This window comes from Halichoeres trimaculatus, unplaced genomic scaffold (genome assembly GCF_033239565.1).
Source record: "Halichoeres trimaculatus isolate MK-OKI-2021-1 unplaced genomic scaffold, fHalTri1.1 fHalTri1_scaffold_14, whole genome shotgun sequence".
NCBI classification, from domain to species: domain Eukaryota; kingdom Metazoa; phylum Chordata; class Actinopteri; order Labriformes; family Labridae; genus Halichoeres; species Halichoeres trimaculatus.
The window spans coordinates 19,314,467-19,337,810 of NW_027437192.1; the positions used below are offsets into that span (position 1 = coordinate 19,314,467).

Here is a 23,344-nt window from a genome sequence, read left to right on the forward strand (position 1 = left end):
AAAAGTGGCTTTTGATTGGCTGACAGTGTTGAAAGCTGTGTTTTGTCTAAATGCTGCCTCTGAGTGCTGTCTGAATCTGGGCATCAGGAAACTGCTGAGTCAGCATGACCCTGCTCATTTTCTAGTTATGCTAATCAGGTGACATTCCTCGCTGCTTGGCAGGAGGAGCTGATTGGATGGGCCGAGGTGGTGACCCTGAAGGGAGGCCGTTTGATTGGTTGGCTGATATAAAGCTGAATAATGGACTGACATTGGCCAGGAGGCTGTGTTATTACCAACAAACACACACTCACAAGCTGCTGCAGCATGTACACACACTGATTTTGAGCGTAAATCAGGATAGCCTGTATTTTAGTCAGGTGGTAAACGGTTATCTGACAGACCTGAATATCAGATCAATGAATCATTTGATGGAAGTTCTATTCTGTCTCATCACAGAAGAGTTTAGTAGCAGTTTGCTATAATCCCTTCATAAAAGGATTAAACACCATCCAGGTATGAGGTCAATAAATCATTTGCAGGACTTTTAATGTAAAACTCAGATCTTGTCAGTCCAGGCACTGAGAGACTTAACTTTGATTGGATTATCAAGGCGTCACGCTGATGACTGTTTTGTTGGAGAATCCTTGATGTCAGACACTGATCCTGTCGAGGTGCTGAAACATTTGGCAGCTTCCTCACATCAATCCATCATCAAATTAGTCCATTTTATCCAGTTATCACATTAATTTGTCACATTCTGGACTTCTGCGATGTGAGGCACCTACAATATCCTGATAGTTAGATGTTTGGCAGCCGGTGGCTGTAATTACATTATCCAGATATCAAATTGATACTCTGTGTGGACAGTCATTGAGGGCCTGGAGAGATTTGGCAGCATTTTTGTACTTTTCCATTATAAAATTAGAAGAAGGTAACAGGATGGTAACACTTGCTTTTGACAGTGGCTGCAACCCCACAGAGTCACATGTCAAAGGCTTTGATGGTTACACAGAATAAGGTTGCAATATTTGTCATAATAGGGAAGCAATACTCTGTGACTCTTGTCTCAATCTACCAAACGCCAGATCAGAAAACTTTTGAATCTGTCCAGTGATGCGTCACTGTTAGTACAACTTGCAGTTAATAATTACCAGATATATGATTTTAATGTTTGTAAGACTTCATTCTGTGATTTACCTCTTTGCTTTAGAGTTTCTATGAACTTGGGACAGAGCATGTAAAACCGTAACATTATAAATTCAATGGTCTGCCATCACACACGGCTGTTTAAAGGCTGATTTATGCTTGACGTAATGAGGGGTCCGCATGTTGCAATGACGTCACTTTCACCTCTACACTCCCTTGCGTGGTCCCTTTCACGCAGAAGATTTCCACGCTGCACACACTCTAAAATTTCTAACCTGCCGGACTGCTTCATTTGAGGCTTGCTTTTATCTAAAGTCACTAACAAAGGCTTCATGGCACCTCAGCTTTAGAATGTAACACTAAAAATCATGTAGCCTACTCCAGGCAGTGATGATAACCAGGTTTTGAATAAAACATGATACTTTTTAAACTATGTGTTTGATGCTTTTAGGACTTGGTGGATATCCTCCTTGATGAAGTAGACAGCAAAGTGGCAGGTTTGTGAACAAAATCACTTAAATTTCCCCCCAAAATGAAGTTAAATGCAATCTGTTGTCCACATCTGCTGTGAGTGTGTGTCCGTCTGTGTTTGTATGTGTGTGATTGTTTTGATTGATGCCCCTGCGTCGACGCTGACCTTGCAGCAGTTGGAACAGTGAGGAGCATTCACACTGTAGATAATGAACAGTCACCCACTCAGTCAGACACATACACACACACACATGCACACTTCTTTGTAGCAGCATTGATTTCTCCTGTTCAGCTATAGAAAGCATACAGCACATTACAATTTTTCACATTACTCCTCTTCTTTTCTTCTTTCCTTTTTCTTTCCTTTTTCTTGTTTTCTTCTGTTTACTTCCCTCCCCTTTGTGTAGTTTTGAATCTTTCTTTCCTCCTCCTGCGCTATCACTTGGACTCTGTTCTCAGTTCTTTTTTTCCACGTTACTTCTTTCTAATGTACATAGACCCACACTAGCCCGCCCCAAACACAGGGGGATAGGGAGACCACATACGTATACGAGTACACAAACACATGTGACTCTCCAGGACTGTAACACTGTTGTAACACTGTTCCCCCCTGAGATGGAACAAAAATATCCTTTCTCATTTTAAATGTATGAACTGAGACCTAGTTATACATGTTTGTAGGCACAGACGCACTCATTGTGCACTGTGTGCATGCTGAGCACTCAACTTGAGTTTAGCTGTGCGCTGACTCCAAGAAACACTGGATGGGAATAAAAAGAAACAAGACGAGATAGAGAGCAAGTTGTATGAAGAAAAACAGATTTATACCTTAGTAAAGGGTTGGCCAGTTCATTTTTATAAGGGACCACATGAGAAACCTGAACTGTGTCACCAACAATAACATGTACTCAAGTCTGCCCACCATTCACTTTTTCCCTTTGTTAATGTACTTACTTATATATTTTGATTAGCTGTAACTAGGGATGCACGGATCCAACTTTTCATGTCCCGTTACTGATACTGATTCTATACCAGTGTTAAATAATAACCTGCATACCCTACTATGGGAAAAAACTGGGAATGTTTTGAGTAAAAGACAAAACGTACCTACAGAATTACTGACAACGAAACTCAAAAACAAGCATTGTGGCTTCTAATAATGTTCTGCTTGCATAAAAGACAAAAATGGAGGCAGCATTGTACCAGGCAATGGTCTGTGAGGCATTTAAATAAATCCTGAAAGTTCCACCATTGTTTCTTCTTTGTGTTTCACTAACGCCTGGTAGTACCAGCAACACTGCCCCCACGGTTTCCAGTGGTACTGTTCCGTTGGTCCATATCCATAAGCTTCATGGAAACATTCAGAAATACGGACGAAATGAAGGCAGAGCACCGACAGCGGGCTGCGTCAGTAGACATATCCGTATCCGTACAGAACGTTGAGCATAAATGGGCCTTAAGTGTTTAAATGTTACACAGCAGTTTGGTTAAAACAGTGCTTCAGAACTTACAGAAATTACTGTTTAATTGTAAAGTTTTATACTCTGTAGACTAAATCATAGTTTGGCCTTGGTGTCAAGTTTGGGCCTATCCTTTCCCACTGATACCAGATCCAGCTTTGAGGGGCTGGATCGGTGCATCTCTAGCTGTAACTGGTCACCAGAAGAATAAGGATATTTTAGAAATATGTTAAATTGTGGTATGAGTCAGGGAGAAAAGTAATCCTATTTAAGTAATAAACAGTAAAATAAAAACAATCATTGCATTAGTGTTTGTTAGTCTCCATGTATACTAATTTATAACAACTCTTTAGAAAGAAAAATAACTTGAATGTTTTTCCACTTGATTTTATCTCTTCAAGTGAGAAGAATCTAGTCTGTCTTGAGCTTGAACAAGTGCACTGAAGCCTGGCTGAATTTCTGAGGTGGCCATGGGCAGCTGATAGGGGATGATCAGAGATGTGTATTTTGATGTGTTGAACTTCATGTCTTGTAGCTGTTCACATAGCGCTCACATGCTCAAGTGCGTCCATATGAAAATAATGCATGTGTCACACTTTTCATAATGAAAGCAACACAGTTGTATTGCTGGTGCGACACACTTTTTTTTTTAATTTATGTTCTTATTTATGATTGACCTCACACGGGCCAGACAAGGACAGCGGGCAGGCTGGATGCAGGCTCATGGGTCTGCCTCAGTAAGCTGAACTACCTCCAGTAACAAACAGAAAAGTATGTAATTCCTTCTATAATTATGCTCATGGTGTCTTTGGAAATCAAATTGTAAAAATGCACTGAACAAACAACACACAAAGCTTTCAAAGAAATATTAAACAACCTAAAAAAGTTATTTCACATGCCCTCAGGAGAAGACATAAATAAAGCTTTGAGGGTACAAATAAATAATAACACTGTAGGACTTGTGATGTCTAACTCAAGAGGTTTATATAATCTTAAAGTCTATTAAGATTAACAAGAACAGCAGCATCAAAATAAACAACTGTAGACTATGAGAGGATTAATCTGTCTTCACAAAAACAGATTTAAGCGTCTCTTCCTTCTCTTTTCTTATATCTTACAAATTGAAAAAGCAGAACTATCCAAATGAAAACAGCAGGACCGCTTACAAAGCAACTAAATAAAAAAAATAAAAACATATATTATATTCTTCCATACTATGCTCTTTGTTTTCCTTCACCATCAGGGTGACCTTCTCTGAATGAAGCCTTTAACTTTCCCTCTGGATTGAAGGAGGGAGACAAACACCTACTGAGAAAGAGGACAGATGGACAGAGGGTTGGAGAGGTGATAGATAGACGAGTTGATATTGTCAGTCCCCTCAGGTCTTTTTGATAAAGATCAAACTTGACTTTTACACTCAGATCATGTTCAAGTCGAGGAGCCTGGAGTCAAAATCAATCAATCAAGTGCTGATAAGAGATCAGAGAGCCGGAGAAACAAATGGTGGACCGGCCCTTGAATGTCTGCCTCTAAATATGGATGCAAACACTTTATGCGTTGAGATTTGGCCCCATGAGGCGCTGCTGTTCAGTTTTTGCTGGAACTTTGCCTATCGGCCACACAATCATTCAAATTTCACATTTCATAAAGTGTTTCCTCCGAGGGGCCAGTTTCTGTGACCATGCATGCAGCAGTCTGATTAGAGCCAGTAATGTGAGGATTGAATGTTGTTGGCCAGTGTTTATTGCTGTGACTGGAAAATAGTTATTGAGTCTGGAATATAATTGACGCAGGGGATGAAATATTTATGAAGGCTTTCTTGATGAAAGATGAATCGTAATGTGGGAAAGCAATTAGACATCACGATCCTAAGGAAAATGTAGCACTTCAGTGATGCATCTGCATCACGTTTGGTTTAATGATGCCGACAGATAACCAGGGAGGCTGTTGATCTCAAGTTTAATGGAGCTAAAGGGACTGATGAAGACTTTACAGGCAATTGGTCAGATTTCCCAGCCTTCAAACCAAAGCTGACTTGCTTTTGATTAAAAACTTTTCCACCTGCTAGAGGCTGGGCTGTCGTGCAAGACAAGTTTCCACAATCTTCTTTAATGTAAATGAGCTGAAACACAATAAACGCTCAGATAAACAAATCAGATGGGTTAACATTCTCACACTTAGTGGGAGTGTGAGGAAGGAGATTTTGTGTTTATAAGAAGACCCCCAGACGGAGTCAAAAAAACACCAAATTATACAGGAGTATCTGTGCAAGGTCTATTACTTTCCAAATCTAGCAAAGTCTTATTCCTGGGGTTAAAAATGTGTTTCCTCACTAAAATCTCGGCCAGTTTTAGCCACCTGCTCCTTCTTTGGGTCAGGGTTTTTTAAGCACCTGTATGAAGTGTTGAAATCAGTCATAGTCTGGGAATAAAACAAAAACAAACAAGCAAAATAAGACTTTAAAAACACTGAGGACTACTGGGTTGGTGTTGATTGCAGGAATCCTTTTTTTTTTTTTTTGGCATGGAGACATCATTTCTCAAAAGTACTTTGACCCTCTGTCATAAAGACATGCCTTTTTGCAGGGTGCACAGTGAGGAGGAAGTCAAAGTTTTATTTATAGTTTTGGAGGCTTTTGTTTGAAATGTTACAACAAGCTAACTTTGTAAACCCAGTTTGTGGCATAGTTTAGGGTACAGAAGGTGAGCCGACTGTTTCGTGTTAACCATAGCTCAGGGTCCAAATCCTCATTCTGTCCTACCAACCTGGTCTCTATTTTATTGATATGCTCCAAAGTTTCTCAAGAGGTCCAACTCTGGAACTGTTTTCATTCATTTTAACTCCCTGAGTTCTCTATGTTACTTTAGAAAAATACCTATGTTGTCCCATGTTTTAGTCTGTGCTGCAGGTGCAATACGCCAGATTAATTGTGACGCTCACGCCATCGTTTTGCACACAAAGCAGCTGTGGTCAGTGCTGTGTCTGGGCTGACAATGACCAGCAATGCCCTGGCAAAAGTCCTCGGAGGAAAAGTCAGCGGCAGTGGTCTTTGAACCTCCGGCTAACAAAGCAGGAGCTCAATCTGCTGCGCACTCCAGAGAGCGCAGGAGATGAACGTTCATTACCCACAGGTGGAGACCAGCGTAGTCAACGAAAACACAAAGCCTCTTTTAAAAGAAAATCAAAGCTCAAAAAAGGTATTGCTGGATAGATGATAATTCTCCTGTTTTTATTTCTGACAGTCCAAATATGTTGATACACACACGCAAGATTCTCGCTCTCTCATTTGTCATTACACCTCTGCCTCTTTCTCACCACAATGATGGCAGCCATTTGTGCTGTGGCAGTTTGCACCTGCCTTTCTAATGTGCTAAATACAGATGCAAAAACAGAGACCGCTAACAGTTTCAGGTTTGATGAATCACTCACTTTAGTTGATCAGGCCCTTAGTGTTTGCACTTCCCACTATCAAACTTGAGCTGTTTTTGTTTCTGGATTTAGCTTTTTCTATATTTAAATAACAGCCTTAAAAGTTCTTAAGGGAGAAAACGTATAAAATTTTCTCCAAAATCTCTGATCTGTTCTTGAAGGTGTTTTATTTGCTAAATCTATTGCTTGCATTTCACGATGTACAAATATCACGTATTACCAAAGAGAGCAGAGACCTTTAAGTGAGGTGAAGAGTCTCACATGCTCCCTCCTTTAAGATCTGAATCATTTATACTGAGACGTACTGAGACGTACTGAGATGGCAGTGAAGTAGATTCAAAAAAGTGCGCAATCAGAAGGTCACTGGATTAACTGTAGACGTCTGTGAGTGCACTGAGAAACTCGCCTCTTGATGTACAATGGATGGATGAGTGCCTCAATGGAAAATAACCCAGGAATCTCACAAAGCATTCGACCCACTGACAGCCTTTAAAGTCTGCTTACAAAAATCAATTCAAAAGAATTCCCAACAGTCGAAAGAAGAGAAACAGACAGATAGAAGTGAAGATGGTCGCTAAAGTTCCATTCAATGCCCCTCCTTCAGTACTCATTTATTCATCCAGCTCTGCCAGGATTCAGCTGCAGTTCATTAAAAGGAATTCAGTTGGGTAGATTAATATTCATAACATTTGATGTACTGTTCTTGATTAGTTTCTGATGGCCTGGAAACTGTTGCTCCTCACCTTTGTGGATAAAAAGAGAGTGATCCAGTGTTCTGCACCTTTAACCATTTTCCATTGAATTTATTTCCAGTCCTCTCTCCCTCCTCCATATTTTATTAGCTTTTGTTTATAACTTCTCCAGAGGCACAATATAAACTCTCTGGTTCTGTAAGTATAAATGAAGGTTAAATAAGTACTGTTATGTGGAGAGAGGAGGGGAAAAAACAAGCAGCAGATAATATACATGCAGAGAAGAGGAGAAAACCTAGCAGGAGAGAGTGGGGGTAAGGGGAGTAAAGTGAAACCCCTTCTGACTTGTTAGTCACATGGCGGCATGTTCTCAGCTGAAAAACATGGACTCTGCTGCATGTTGTGAAGAAAACGATTACATCTGGGAGCTGAGTGTCTGTGAGTGTGTGGTATGAATCTCTATGTCAGTATGGTTTTCTGAGCATGTGTGTGGATGTGTTCATATGTTTAATAAATGAACATGGGTGATGAAAATCTATATTTAACACAGTGTAATGTTTTTTATTCCATGGTTCTCTGTGCACTGTGCAAACAAGTGCTTTGATTTCTGGAAAATTCGAAGTGAATTCCTCCGCAGGCTGCTTTATAATCAGACCATGTCCAAGAGATGTCACTCACATGCTTCACAATAAGTTCTCTTCATGCAGTAAATAAATTACAACACTCCAACAACCAAACATACATTTAACATTAAATAATAAACAAGGATAAAACTGTTCACGTGTCATAAATCTGTTGACTCTTCTAGAATTAATTAATTTAAGATATTTCAAACTTTAGGTAGAATCTGTTTGTGTTAATCAAAAGTGACAGAAGTTTAGTGAAGACAAACAAGGAGAAGGTGGAGCAGGGGAAAGACAGAGGATGAGAGGATGGAGTTACAAGGGAAAGATATCCAGCAATGTTTATGCAAGTGTAGACACACACACACACATACACACGCACACAAACACAACATATGAATGCACACAGGCATACAGGCACTGTTCTAAATCCTGTGATAATCTGTAATTCTGTCTCATCAGCACAATATCAAACTGCCTTCAACATCACACTAAATAATACATCACTGTTTCACACACACACACACTCTCTCTCTCTCACACACACACACACACACACACACACACACACACACACACACACACTTGTATAGTATGTGCCGGTGAATGAATTACTTATGGCCTGACAGTCTTCAGAGGAAGGGGAAGAAATGTTCGAGTCCAACAATCACATCAAAGTGTATCGCTCGGAGCAGACAGACTTGAAAGAATAGAGTCACACCGGTACCTTTGCCCTGCTGAATGCAAAATCCCGTCTTGAGTGGTTGAAGAAAGAGCCTTTTTCATGGACCCCTGCCGCATTATGTGCAGATAATTCATACCTCTGTACCACTGGTTTTGTCTTGGCACTCACAGAACGGTATGTTAATCCACTCTGTCTCTCATCCTCTCTTTCAAATTCAGATCCAGCTCAGAGGTGCAGAAGCAGCAGGTGAAGCTGGGCAGTTCAGACATCCCCTGGCGTCTCCTGGGCTCCTGGGGCAAGACTCCTGAGGCGTTCAAAGACCAGGCAGGTTATGAAAAGCCCTGCAGTACCTTCAGGGTCCGCCCTGGGGACTCCTTCTAGTTTTATGTACCTGTAATGACCCATCAGCAAGAATCCAAGAGGCTCCTTTTCAGTTGTGTGGATGATGTGGGCTCATTAAAATGCAAGGGACTTTGAGCTTTTTTCAGATTTCAGAGGAAGGGAATCCAGTAACCTCTTTATTTCAGTCTCAGACCTGAAGATCATAATCCCAACAGAGGGTGTTTTATTGATTTATATCCATCATAATATGTTATATCATAAAAGGCACGCCAATCACATGGCAGCAACTCAATGCATTAAGGCATGTAGACATGGTCAAGACCATCTGCTGCAGTTCAAACCGAGCATCAGAATGGGAAAGAAAGGTGATTTAAGTGACTTTGAACGTGGCATGGTTGTTGGTGCCAGATGGGCTGGTCTGATTTCAGAAACTGATGATCTACTGGGATTTTCATGCACAACCATTTATAAGGTTTACAGAGAATGGTCCCAAAAACAGAAAATATCCAGTGAGCAGCAGTTCTGTGAGCCAAAATGCCTTATTGATGCCAGAGGTCAGAGGCGAATGGCCAGACTGGTTCAAGCTGATAGAAAGGCAACAGTAACTCAAATAACTACTCTTTAGAACCGTGGTCTGCAGAAGAGCATCTCTGAATGCAAAACACATCCAATCTTGAGGCAGATGGGCTACAGCAGCAGAAGACCACGCTGAGTGCCACTCCTGTCAGCTAAGGACAGGAAACTGAGGCTACAATTCACACAGGCTCACCAAAATTGGACAACAGAAGATTGGATAAATGTTGTCCGACGAGTCTGGATTTCTGCTGCAACATTCGGATGGTTGGGTCAGAATTTGGCAGCAACCACATGAAAGCATGTATCCATCCTGCCTTGTATCAACGGTTCAGGCTGCTGCTGGTGGTGTAATGGTGTGGGGGATATTTTCTTGGCACACTTTGGACCCTTTAGTAGCAACTGAGCCTGGTTTAAAGTCCACAGCCTACCTGAGTATTGTTGCTGACCATGTCCATCCCTTTATGACCACAGTGTACCCATCTTCTGATGGATACTTCCAGCATCCTCTATCTATCTAGCTACCTCCATCTCATAAAGCTGGAATCACCTCAGACTGGTTTCTTCAACATGACAATGAGTTCCCTGTACTCAAATGGCCTCCACAGTCACCAGATCTCAATCCAATAGAGCAGCTTTGGGATGTGGTGGAACAGTAAATTCTCATCATGGATGTTCAGCCGACAAATCTGCAGCAACTGCGTGATGCTATCATGACAACATGAACCAAACTCTCTGAGAAATGTTTCCAGTATGTTGTTGAATCTATGCCACGGAGGGTTAAGGCAGTTCTGACGGCAAGGGGGTCCAACCCGGTACTAGCAAGGTGTACCTCACAAAGTGGTCGGTGAATGTAGTAACGAATTCTTTGACTCTGTTTTTTTTTTTTTTTTACATTTATATATATAATCCAGCCTTTTTACTTTAAGTCAACAGAGGGTTGTTTAGGAAATACAAAGTAAAAGCAATGACTTTTACTGGCTTTTTTCATCTGCACTGTGTTAGATGATTTATTTATGAGAGAAAATAATAGCTGGAAAGAGATACAGAAACAAATATGAAGAAGGACTGAAACACCAGTTTTAAGATGAGAAGACATTTTTCCTCTTCTTTATCTTTTCTAAAAATGTCCAGTGACAATGCTCAGGCATTACCTGAGTAAATCTCAAATCTGAAACATTTCCAGCCACAGATTAGGCAGAGGGATTACATGGACTATGTGCGACTTGCCAAAATTTGGGTGGATCATTGCAGGCTGTGTAAACGTAGAGCCCTGGCTATGAGTCGTAGAAAGTGTGAGCTACTGAATGTTAAAAAACAGAAGAACAGATCATCAGTATTATGGAGCATTTTAGCTGATGCCAAGTGTGGTTTGCCTCTTTGTTCCCCTCCTCTCTAGCCGATGAATGAATTAACAGCAGGGGCTCTTCAGATAAGTTCCCTGGATATACAAAGCTGGTACCATGTCCCAAACACACACACAAACACACACACAAAAATAAAAATCCAATGAGCATGTGTGTTATTGTTATGGCGTGCACTCAAGACACACATCACAAAAATAACCACTGACAAAGCGACAGCACAAAAGCCTTACAAGATGATGCAAGGGGTGGTATGGTCTCTGAAGACTGCTGTTAAAATGATACACTGCTTAACTACTGTCATCTGAAAGTTAGAGACTAAATATCCCCACAAACCTGAAACTCCCATCATGAGCTGAGCTTCTTGACAGCACGTTTTAACTTGTCAGAGCGTGTGTTGCTAATCTTGCTAATGACGGCTGTTCTAATCTCATGACTGTGACAGGAAGCCATGACAGTGTGACTGTGCTGAAACGATGACAGATGGAAGCAACCACTGTACATGCATATTCAGCTCTTGTTAACTTGATTATCTATGCCCCAGCAGAGATATGACCTGTACCTGTAATGACAGTACACTTTGGAAAACTTCACCTTTACTGCAAGTTATCTACTTCCTGAATAATTATCATGCATCTCATTCCTTTGGGTAAAGTACCACTTCACCGTGCTGAGTAACAAATCTCTTCCTCTATGCTGGTTGTTGTCGTATCAGACCCCTCTGACTGAATATGGATGGCTTGGAGACCGATCTGTTGTGTTGTCATGTGTGTGTCTCTGGCAGACAGTTTTAAGCCGGTTTTATCCTCCAGAACTAAATGCCTCGTAAAGGACATCAAAGTTTTTCTAATCGGAATCTAATCTCAAGATCTTAAGAGCACAAAGGACATGGTGCTGATAAACAGTGGGTTCTAATTTTAACAATCACTTCAACTCTCCGTATCTCTTCTTTCATCTGTGAAAATGTTATCATGCTGTTTACTTCTTTGAAGCCCTTAAGGAAGAGGGCAAAAGGGGGATGGATTTGATGCCCTTAGAAGGGGCCAAATTCCCTCCAGGAGCAGGATAAATGTTTTATCTCTGGTTTTCTGTCTAAGGGAAATTAAAGATGACAAGCTTATAATTTACATTAAAATGATTATTTCAATTCAAGCGTCCTTTGTTTGTTTTCCCCCAAACTCCCATGTGTCACAGAAAGAAAGTTTGTCTGTTAAACTAAATCTGAGCTGAGAGCCAAAAGTGGTTCAAGTAGTTTATCTGCCACACTTATTATCTGTAAAAACGCAACAATATCTACAAAATCACAACAGACTATCATCTGAAAATGTCAACACTAAACATCTCCGTCCTTGTTCTTCAACATCAGAGAGCTCTCAGTCTGTCCCTGTTTCATGTCCTCTTGTGTGTGCAGAATTGGTAATTCTGACAGCCTCTGGGGTTGAACAGAAATGAACTTGTCACCCAAAGGGGAGTTCTTTTCTGTGCTGTGTGTAGGAGAGTCAAAGGCATGCACATTTCTCAAAAAAAAAAAAGAATCTGAATAGCCTCTCCATGGAACTGGATTGAAAAGTGAGAATTAACCCCAAATCCACACCAATATAAAAGGGTTACACTTCCTGAACAAATCTGTAAAGGAAAATATGATATATAAACTCCATGTACCAGCAGTCAACAAGATAGGATACTCACTCCAGTCACTTATAAATGTACCATGAATAACTGCAGAAACCCCTCAGAAAAATAGGTATAAGAAGCACCAAGTAGATTGCAGAAACCCTTTTAAAGGTGAGCATGAAGGAGAAAGCTTGAGTGACCTGAAAATGTTTCAAGAGGGGGAATCCCATTTTCCCATATTTTAATCATGGATATGAAGCAACAATGCAGGCTTGTAAATAACTACATGTCCATATTTGGTAGAAATCCCTGAATATGTCTGTAAACTGCTCAAAACAGTCTGTTCTGAAAATGCAAAGAGATCTAAAAGTGATTGTCACAACAGTTGTTGAAATGATGAGGTCATCGCATAAGGATCTCCAAAATGGTTAATGACAAGTCGAAGGTGCTGGCCTCAAACACCAAGGCTGGCTCATGGCTCTGCCCCTGACAGACCTCCAGAGCGATGGCAAATCAGAGGTAAGGGGGTTTTGGGAGGGAGAAGCCTTAAAGCAGTGTTCCCCAATCATGGTCCTGGGGTACCCCTGCTATACATGTTTTAGATGTTACCCCACTCCAGCACACCTGATTCAAATGAATGGCTCGTTATCAGGGTCAAGCAGAGCTTGATGACGAGCTGATCATTTGAATCAGGGGTGTTGGAGTCTGGAACATAAAAAAACATGCAGGGCAGGGGTACCCCAGGACCAGGATTTGGAAACACTGCCTTAAAGCGACAACAGCTAAAACGAAAGGTTTCAGGCAGAGGCTGAAATGAGGGTTTTCTAAATCAAAGTAGGGACTGTTTTGAACTGCCTTTCACTTGTTTCTTTTTTTCCTGCTATGAAGGCAGCCATGTAGCAGTTCGTTGTGCAACTAGGTCCTTGAAGGGAAGTTGCATCATTGCCTTTTTTTAAGCAATTGTGGCAGTTAAGAAAAAAACAATTGTATTGTATCTTCATGTGGAAATTAGAATTTTTTTGAAGTACAAAAACTAAGAACTTAAGCTTAATTTAAGAATAGGGATGGGTACTTTTCACATTTGAAACGATACGGTACAGATGCCCAGTACCTGGCAATTGGTACCAATTTTTAGTACTTTTTTGTGTTTATTCAGTAAAAATATCAATTTGTTTAATAGTAAAAAATATATTTTTTACAATTTAACATATTCGTTCTTCACTATATAACCCTGCAATGCTGTGTTCATGTTGAGCATGGAAATTGCCTTCTCTTCCATCCCTCACAGTCACAAGTATGCATGTAGGTATTTAAACATGGTACCATTTGATTTTACATGAACCCGTATCTGTAACTTTTGACAGAATTTGGTCGGTACCTTTAAAAGTACCTAATTCGGTACCCATCCCTATTTTAGAATTAGAAAAACCAACAAAAACTTCTATTATAAAAACTTCATGTGTGGCATATTGCTTTTTTAAGTAGAATGGTCAACCAAACATTGGTAGCAGTTGCTCAAAGTAAACAAAAAAGCACCAACAGGATCATTTCTGTAATCTGTCTTGGCTTTCTTGTCATCACATTGTCTGTCACATGCATAGTCTTTCTCAGTCAGAGGCCTAGGTGGTTGTTTTTTTATGTTTTAGAACCGAAGAAGGTGACACACACACACACAAACATGAACACACAAACACATGTTCTGACCTTCATAGTTGAGTTTAAAGCCATGTGCAGAGACAGCAAAGTCACTGGTCAACCTCAAAGAGAAGACATTCCCCGTACTGGTGACAGGAGCAGGGACCTGGAAGCCTGTTAGCCTGCAGAGACAGAGAAGATGTGTTGACATAATTAACATTATCAGACACAGGGTGTGAGTACAGATTAAGCTTCAGTGCTTCTTTTATAAACTCAGGACCCATCATCGAGGCAACAAAGAGAGTGGCATACAGACATTATAACTGACCCATGTGTCAATCACAGCTCCCTTGGGATTTTATGAGTTCACAAAAATGTTGCATTTTGGTAAATGAAAACTCTGAAAATTACATTGTGGGATAGGTTGTTAAACTTAGAATGGCAAACAATAACAAACAATCTCCTAATCTGTTGTAAGTTTAATGAATATTTGTTCCAAAAGTTTGCAGTCTTCTCAAATTTCCTCATCAGCTGCGCTATTTTACATCAGGCACACAGAATGACTTCCAATGTCTGCTGCTATTTTTACACTCTCTGATTACACCACCATCTCTGGTGCTTCCTCTCACCATTACCACAGCCTGCCGTCGAGCCTCTGAGGCAGAACACAAACAACTTTCCATTATTTGAAAACATAAAGACGGGCTGCACTAAAACACACTTCTCAATAGAGGCTTTTAAATAAATCAGGCCATGAGATCAGAGTGTGGCCATGAGCATGGTGAGCCATGGTTAGCAGACGAGTCATTCTGAAATGGGTTTGTGAACAGACAGGCCAACAATAAAACAGGAATCAAGTAGTGAACCAGGGTGCCTTTAATCTGAACTACACATGTTTGAGAGTGTCCTCCAAATGTAAGCCACCACACGCATGTCCAGGTTGGCCTTTAGCTTGTTGGAGGCGAGGCAAGGGAGGAGGAGAAAGAGGGCTGGAAGGCTGGCTGTTTTTTTTCTGTTTGTTTTCTTTGTTTTTTTTCCACATCTGGCAAAAGGCCAAACTTTCTTCCTGCCGCAGCGACATTTTTATGTGACTCATTTTTTGCGTGTCCTTTTATTCCTGTTCTGTCCATCTTCTCTGTCCTCAATCCACCCGCACAATCATTTCTGCTGCTGTTAAAAATCACACTTCTTTTCTTTACTCTCACACACTTCCTGTTCTTCATTCTGTGGCATTTATCCACCTCAATCTTTCTACCTGCTCTTCAGTTCTTCTCATCTCTGAGCCTTTGCCTGTTCCTGGCATTCACACAGCTACCTTTTCACTTCCCCTTCATACTTTCTTTTGTTTGACTTTTTGTCCTTTTCACCCTTTCCCCTATTATTTCTACTGTCTGTGTTGCATCTTTTCCTTTTTTATATCACTTTTATTTTGAACCTGCTCTCACTTTTACCACTCTTCTCACCCTGTACCAACCATGTCCCTCTGGCATCCATCTAACTTTATTCCCTCCTTCCCTCAGATTGCAGTTTGCAGTTGCTTATCACAGATTATCCACAAGGGCTTAGAGAAAGGGCAAAAAACTGCCATCTTGATGATTTCTTTTAAGTATTGATTCATTTTGATAAATCTAGAAGTAATAATATCTCAGCTCGTTTCTGAATAGCTTGCTTTATCTGCAAACAAAACTTTATCAGATTAAGTGGCTGTAGGCACTATAACCCTCAAAGCTTGAGTTACTAATATAGACTCCCAAAAGTTTCAGATCATTTTAGATGTGAATGTTACCATGTGACCAAAAAAAAAACAAAACAAAACAAAAACACAAAATCACAAGATTTTTCTGGGAACAAAAGGTTTTAATAGACTATCATTTAGCTGCAGTTTCTTTTAAAACACCTGCTCCCTAACCTGTATGTGCCCCTCCATTCAATGATTCACTCTTCTCTGTGCCTTACTTCTATTTTGCATGCTTCTTTTTCAGGAACCCAACCCCACCCCATTGCTGACCTTTTTATGCTTTATCATTAGTGTTAGTAACCCCATGGCTAAAGCTGCAGCAGTGTAGAAAAATTTCGAACCAAACAAAGCACAAAACATGAGGCTAGGGATGGGTACCTTTCATAATTAAAACAATATGGTACCGATACCGGGTACCTGGCAATCAGGACTGGTACTCCACGGTACGAATTTTCAGTACTTTTTTGTGTTTATGTGGTAAAAAATATCAATTTGTTGTTTGTTTGCTTTTTTTTCATAGAATGAATTTACATAAAACAGTACCCAGTACTTTTGACAGAATTCAGTCAGTACCTATAAAAGTACCTAATTTGGTCCCCATCCCTATGTAAGGCAATTTGTGTATCATAGATGAATAACTTGTTCAACTGCTCATACGTCTTTCTTCCTCAGACATCAGTCATCCAATCCACCAAACAAGAGTTGATGGCAGAATAAGCTGTTTGGCATTGGTAGAGAGGATTTGGCAAATCTTGTATGGAAACAACCCAGTCAGCTCTGCAGCTCAACCCACAAATACATGTTCATACAATTGTGGCACCATTTAGGAGGGGGAACTAACAGGCTTTCAAACAGTAGAAGATTTATTGCCAAGAAGTATTAAGGATGTCCCTGGTGCAGATTTGCAGTACGGATTAGGGTAGATTTTGGTATTTTCCAGTTGATCAGTGATCAGCACTGAAAAAATTGCTGCTGAACACTAATGCATCTGTATACCTGAGCTCCCTGAGTTCACCCAGACTCATAAATTTGATGTCTCACTGGAACTGTACAGCACAGTTCATAACATGCAATGTGATTAGTCTGACGACCCAAGTATCAAATCGGGACTTAGTATCAGCAGACATTCAATACTCAACAACTGGATCCATATTGGGGGCAAAAAATGCTGATTGGGACATCCCTAATTTAGACTTATTTTTTCTGCAAAGTTTAGAAAGCAACAACAGTCAAACAGTCATGCACACAACAGGATCATTCCAGCAAGTGGTGGCACTACCCCTTTGACCAAAACAAAAAAAAGATTTCTCTAAAGAATCAGAGGAAAGGCTCCTGCACCAATGAAACACACTCTGGACTTTGAAAGGAAGAATAAAACTCTAAGGAGAGCAAAAAAGCCCAAATCCCCCATTGAGGCTGGTTAAATTCACAACTTTGACCGTTTCTGTGGTAGAGAACACAGGTTTTACCATCTTCTCAACACTACACTGCAGACATTGCCTTGCAAGTGCTGTGCAGCAAAGTTCCTGACACTTGTGAGGTGATTTAAAACGTGATGTGCCTCTTGTTAACTTTACAGCAGACATTCAGAGTTCTGGCATTTATCCCATGTCATCGGTGAGCCTCCCTGCCAACTGGACTGCTTCCTCTCTTTTTGAGTTTAAGCAGCAGACTATCATGGCCCTTAATAAACTGATCAGTTTTACAAAAGTGTTATTTGAACTGAGTTAACTTGAACAATTAGAGGGCATCTTTTGTATCTATTATTTTAGTTCTTTTTTCAACAAACAAAAAGAAAAGGCTGATCAGGACAGGACATTCCCTTTTTTTTTTTTTAAGTTGAATTTGAGTCCATTTCTCCAAAGAATTTGCTTTGTTCTTGTTTCCTCTCGCTCCTCTGGTTGGCCCTTCCTGTCAGCTGGATTCTCATTTCTTAACTGACTTATTCCCTTTCTGTTTCTCCATTCTCTCTCATCTTGTCCAAAACCACACAAAGAACAAATGGCGGCCACTTTCTTAAAAGCCTCCAACCATCTCTTTAATCTCTCCCTCTGTTCCCATTTTTTTTTTAAATCTTATCTGTGTTTCTCAGTTTCTACTGCTTTCCTATTTTTAGTTGCTCTTCCCTACCATCCCTCCTCTTTTAATATAACTTTCTTTCTCTCTCTGTCCTTAAGCCACATATTTGCATCCTTTTAGTGTTTTTTTTTTGTTCATTGATGCAAGTTCTGCCAATTTCTGTGCAGCTTGATTTGCCAACAAGATGTGTTGTTCCAAAAAGCATCTCAGTGAAAACAGAAAAAAAAGAAGCAGTGAGTGTATGGTATTATGAGAAGTTGCTTGATAACATGCAGCCAGCATAAAAAATACAACAAAGTCTGTGATGTGTAAATAAAGCTTGATTCATTCCCTTTCTTTTCTGCTTCCTCTCAAAAATCTTGTTTGTAACGCTCCACACCTGCGAGAACAAACTTTCAGTACACATGCAAGCTTGCACCCACCCACTCACACACACACACACACACACACACACACACCTGATACACACTCCTTTCTGTAAAAAAAAAAAAAAAAATCTATCTTCGGATTTTTGTGTCAGAGATTTATGAGGTAAAACAAAAATTCTTTCAGAGAAAGTGAAAGACAGATGGAGCAGTGGGCGGCTGATGTTCAAGGTCTATTGTTGGGGGAGTGTGTGTGTACTTGTGTACGTGTATACGTGTGCGTGATGCATTGAGTGAAATTACATTAGCAAGTGAATGAAGAACTAGCTAATATCAGCTGAGTGCCTCTGCTTTCTCTCTCCCTCTCACACACACACACACACACACACAGACACAAATGAGGGGAGGTACAAAGAGCAACACACACGCACTAACATACAGAAAGACACACATAAAGACAAACCATTCTCTTTATTTTCAACAAAAAAAGGAACCATGAAGTCTGGCTAATGCGATTGTCAAAGCCCTTCTCTCTGTTTTTCCCTTTTTCTTTCTCCTCCTCTTGTATCTGATGCTCTCTTTATTGCCAAAAGGCAAAAGAGATTTTTCATTATTATTACTGTGATGAAAAAGAAGTAACTGGGTTTAAGATATGAACCGTAAAAATAAAAAAAATAATAATAATAAAAGAAGGGTGGACAGAGTAAAAAGAATTTATCACAGTTGAGGTTTTTGTGTTGTGTGTAAAGATTAAATCATGATTGATTGTAACGGCACCGTCAAATCGCATCACTGAGTTTTTTAAGCTTCAAAAAAGACATCAACACAGGCTTTTCTGGAAAGTCTGGGTACAGGATGAAACATTTTTAAGGCATTATGTTTGGAAGATTTCAATGATTGTAGCTACCACCTGGTTTAACCCCATAGAGCCAAGCATAACAACGCTACGTTTGCATATTAAATTTGGATTCATGGTAGATCTGACACCAGATTAGGGATGAGAATTTACAGTAATGCCTGTATTCAAATACTGTAAATTACTAATGAATAAATATTAGAATACTCATAGATTATTTATGTTTTTATTTTAAAGGTCCCATATTATGCAAAAGTCACTTTATTTAGTCTTTTAGGGAAATTTTTGGGTTTTTGGCTTTCCTCCCAGCCCACAAAATGTGATATTTAATGACAAAACCTGCACTTAGTGCTTGTGAATGTAAAATCCTGATCTAAAACGAGCTGTTTGGATTTGGGGGATTTGCAGATGCCAGCGATTCCCTTTTTTGACCAATCAGGAGCAAGTCTGACCTGACTGGTCCACCGGGGCAGATACCCCCGAACCTCCTCCCTGCCCACTACCCTTCCCGCTGCTGGAGAGATTTCTCTCCAGCAGCGGGTAGGAGAATGCCAAAGTTGAAGAGCCATCAACTGCTCTGTTTTTGGCTGTAAACAGCCACACAGTTCCATCATGCACCAAAATTCCCATCTCGGAATAAAAGACTGAGTGGCCAGAGTTCATTTTTCAAGGAACTGTGCCAGCTACACTCAGTAAAACTGTGCATGTGTGTGCTAGTCACTTTACGGCCGACTGCTTTTCTAACTTTGGACAGTACAACAGAGGGCAAGTGAATAGACTGGTCCTGAATCCAGGCGCATTACCAACCATTTGCCAACAAACCTCAGACCCTGGAAATGTGAGTATTTTAAATGCTGTGTGCTGTGGAGCAGATGTAAAAGCTTTTCCTCAGTGTCCCCTGTCTCTGTGTTAGCTTCAGGATGCTAACTTTAGCTGCTGTTAGCCTGTTGTTTTAGCCTGTAATGTTACGGTAAATGAGCTTCGCTGTTTTCTAAACATTATGCACTTGGAGCTTGTGGCGCCACTCTCGGTGACGCGGAAGAGCAGTATCAGCGGTGGCTCATTTACATATGAAGGTCACGCCCACTAAATCAGACCATTCTGAACAGAGGGGCTATGAGAGCCTGGAAACAATGCTGCTGTGCTTGATTTATTGGCTTTTTGGACCAAAACATGTTACTACCATTTCATGAAGACATCAGTGATCCATATTAAACTGCAGAAAAGGAGGAGAATATGAGACCTTTAACACTAAACCAAGACAGGGTCTGTCAGACTCAGACTTCCCAGAGTGCAATCAAAGTCTTTACATTTATCTTCTCCACTCTCGTAGATGTTGTTGTAGTGGCTTGTACTCAGCTCTCTGAAGCTGTCACCTTCCACAAAACTTAATGGGAGCAGGCTAATCTTCTCTGCTCTGGATTCATCACAACAACACATAACAGGGCCAGCAATTGACATGATGCAAGACTGCCTGCTCTGCTGTTTTCTCCTTGTGCTTTGAGCGCATGTGGTTAAGCGTCAAACTAGTTCATTTATGGCATGGAGGTTTAACGCCACATATCTCGCACTGCACATTAACTTCAATGTTACTGTCAAAGTACTTCCGGCAACACTTTTCTTGCCTGATGTGGAAGGTGTAGTAGAAAATTCTGCATTCCCTATAGTAACATGTTTCTAGAGAGTTGGTGTAGCTGCCATAAAACAGTTGTTTTTGCTGAAATCTGGCTCAGTGTACTGAAACTGTGGTTCCTTAAAGGCATACGTTTGTATCCCAGTAATTATTTTCCTACCTGATACATTCAGTTAAGCAACGTAAAAAAGCTAGGTCGCACATATAAGACTGTGTTCAAGCTATGTCGCCAAAAGCAACCCTTCCACGGGTGCACAAAAAACAATATGTTATTCAAAAATAATGGGGTCAACGGCGAGTATTCGAGTACTTGAGTTGCTTGTACCCATCCCTAAACCAGATAAAACAGATTGAGTCTTTTTGCATATAAAATCTGAGGATTACACTTTCCCAGAGCACTGTTTTCTTTCCACTTATGTGTTTGCAAAAATCCAGTTTCAAGCATTTAAAAATTGGGATCCAGTCCGCAGCAGTTCACATCAATTCCTACATCGACTAAAACGTCATTGGATTTTACATTTATGTTTTTGAAAGATACAGTCATGACATTTCTGTCTTTAGAAAAATGTGTGTAAAATTTAGTTCTTGATACTGTTTATTGCACTTTTAGCAATTCATTTAGTTATTCTGCATGTGGGTTTATTCAATAAAAGTTTAGCATCTTAGAGTTGTACTGATGCATAACAAAGTTTTAAGAAAGAAAATGACAATACAGCATGTAAAAATGTAGAGATATACACTGGCAGACTTGATATGGTACATCATAAAGAGTTAATAACACTGGTTACGCATGTTAGGAACATTAACAACATCAGGGCTTTGAATCTACAAAAAATACAGTCGAAATCAGAATGATGGATGTGCCTAAATATTTATTTATACTTTAACAACAACTAACTCAAATAGTTTGTACCCACATTAAGGCCAAAGAACTTGTCTCAAACAAACCTTTTTTTTTTTTTTTTTCTTATCAAAACAAACGGCAACAGGAGCTCTGTATTAGACTCCATACGTTAAAGCTGTTTATTTCCCCCAGGCTAGTGTCAGTTTGTGTAGTTCGTCAGTCCCTAACCACAAAAGTAGCAGTACCAAGAGACCCCTGGGCGTGTTTGTCTCTGAGCAGAAGCAAGTGTGTACGCGTGTGTGTGTGTTGCGTGTGAATAGGTGTATGTGTGTTGTTTGTGTGTGTTTTATTGAGTCGATACTGACCCAAGGCCTGACCCCACAAACCAAAGTGCTCTGAACATCCTCCTGTAGATTCCCCTCATGCTCTTTCTTTCTTTCTTTCTTTTCCTTTATCTATTCATTTTGACGCTTTCTGTGTGGAGTGTGTAACAGCCTTTTCTGACCAACTACTCACTCTTTCCCTTGAGGCAGGTAGTTTTTTTCTCCATAACTAAAGCTCTTAAAATGTGCTTGTTTACTTTAAAATGAACAGTGAGAGCTATGATTTGAGTTTCCTTTAGAATAAAAGAGTAACATAATACAATAGCATATCAAAAATGTGCCTTTGAAAAAAAACGTGACATAATAACTAGGCTTCTACGAAGCACAAGTGGTCGTAGTTACTCAGGAAATTGTAATACAGAGGCTTTCTCTCCTACTTTTCTTTTAACGAAAAAAAACTTCTCATATGTTCTATTGAGGAATAAAAGACCCAAAATCAGCCAAATACTTCAAATTGTTTCAGGCATTGAGAGGTCGAATTTACGCAAACAGGATAAACATTCATCAACCTTGACCTGTGACCATGCACGCAATTCAAATTCAACCTTGAGCACAAGTGGAGATAAGGTAGAGGCTTTAACCACCAAGTAATTCAGAGATTTTTCCAGAAATGCCTGGACTTGGTTTATTAACATACACTTAATACTTTGATGGATGATTATCTTCGTTGGTTGGCTGAAATAATGAAAATCCAAAGGGTATGTATGTTGTTCAATGTACATTTAACAATACAGAACCTTGTATTTACATCAATAAATCTACTTGGTGGGTAGGTTTAGCATGTAGTGCGTGTTACATGAAGGGTGAAATATGACAAATGTTTATAATGAAGGACTAACAGGAACCATCTCGCTCTTAAAAACATGTGTTCCCTCTCTTCCCGCTCCTCCACTTCATGTCAGAAGATTTATTTCCCCTACCTCGCGTCCAAAGTTCAGGGTCTGTAGTGAGTGATTGATTAACAACGCTAGCCTGAATGACAGAAAAACACACACACACACACACACACACATATAAAAAACAGTCATTTTTCAGGTTACACTCTATGTGATGTGTCTTATAAATCAGTCACTCACAACCCACCCTGAACTCTGAGTGTTTTTCTGTGTGTATGTGTGGAGAGGTCCTTGACCATGATGGCAAGTAATCCATTAAATTAGTCACACACATACCTGTAACTTCAAAGGTACACAAACATAGGCCATGTGGCTCTCACACTCCATTCACTGACTGGTTCTGTTTATAGCAGAGGGGGAAGTAGAGTGTAAGAGACAACAAGTGGCATGTGACCCTGCAAAGTGGGGATGTCCCAGTGAGCATTTTTCTGAACAGATCTTTAGGTGCTTTGAAATTGATGGACATTCTTGTTGTTATTTTGCCCGGGTTTTGAAGATAGGATTGTATTTTTACTTAAAGTAAAGTTTTCATGT

At 40.1% G+C, this 23,344-nt stretch overlaps 1 protein-coding gene across 3 annotated transcripts in view; it reads right to left on the minus strand.

Annotated features, from left to right (window-relative positions):
• Positions 1-23,344, minus strand: part of LOC141802585 (CUB and sushi domain-containing protein 3-like) — a 448,333-nt gene that overhangs the window by 292,181 nt on the left and 132,808 nt on the right. For all 3 annotated transcript variants that reach the window (XM_074686127.1, XM_074686129.1, XM_074686128.1), the window contains exon 3: positions 14,086-14,198. In XM_074686127.1, coding sequence (XP_074542228.1) covers positions 14,086-14,198 — 113 coding nt within the window. The remainder of the gene's footprint in view (positions 1-14,085; positions 14,199-23,344) is intronic.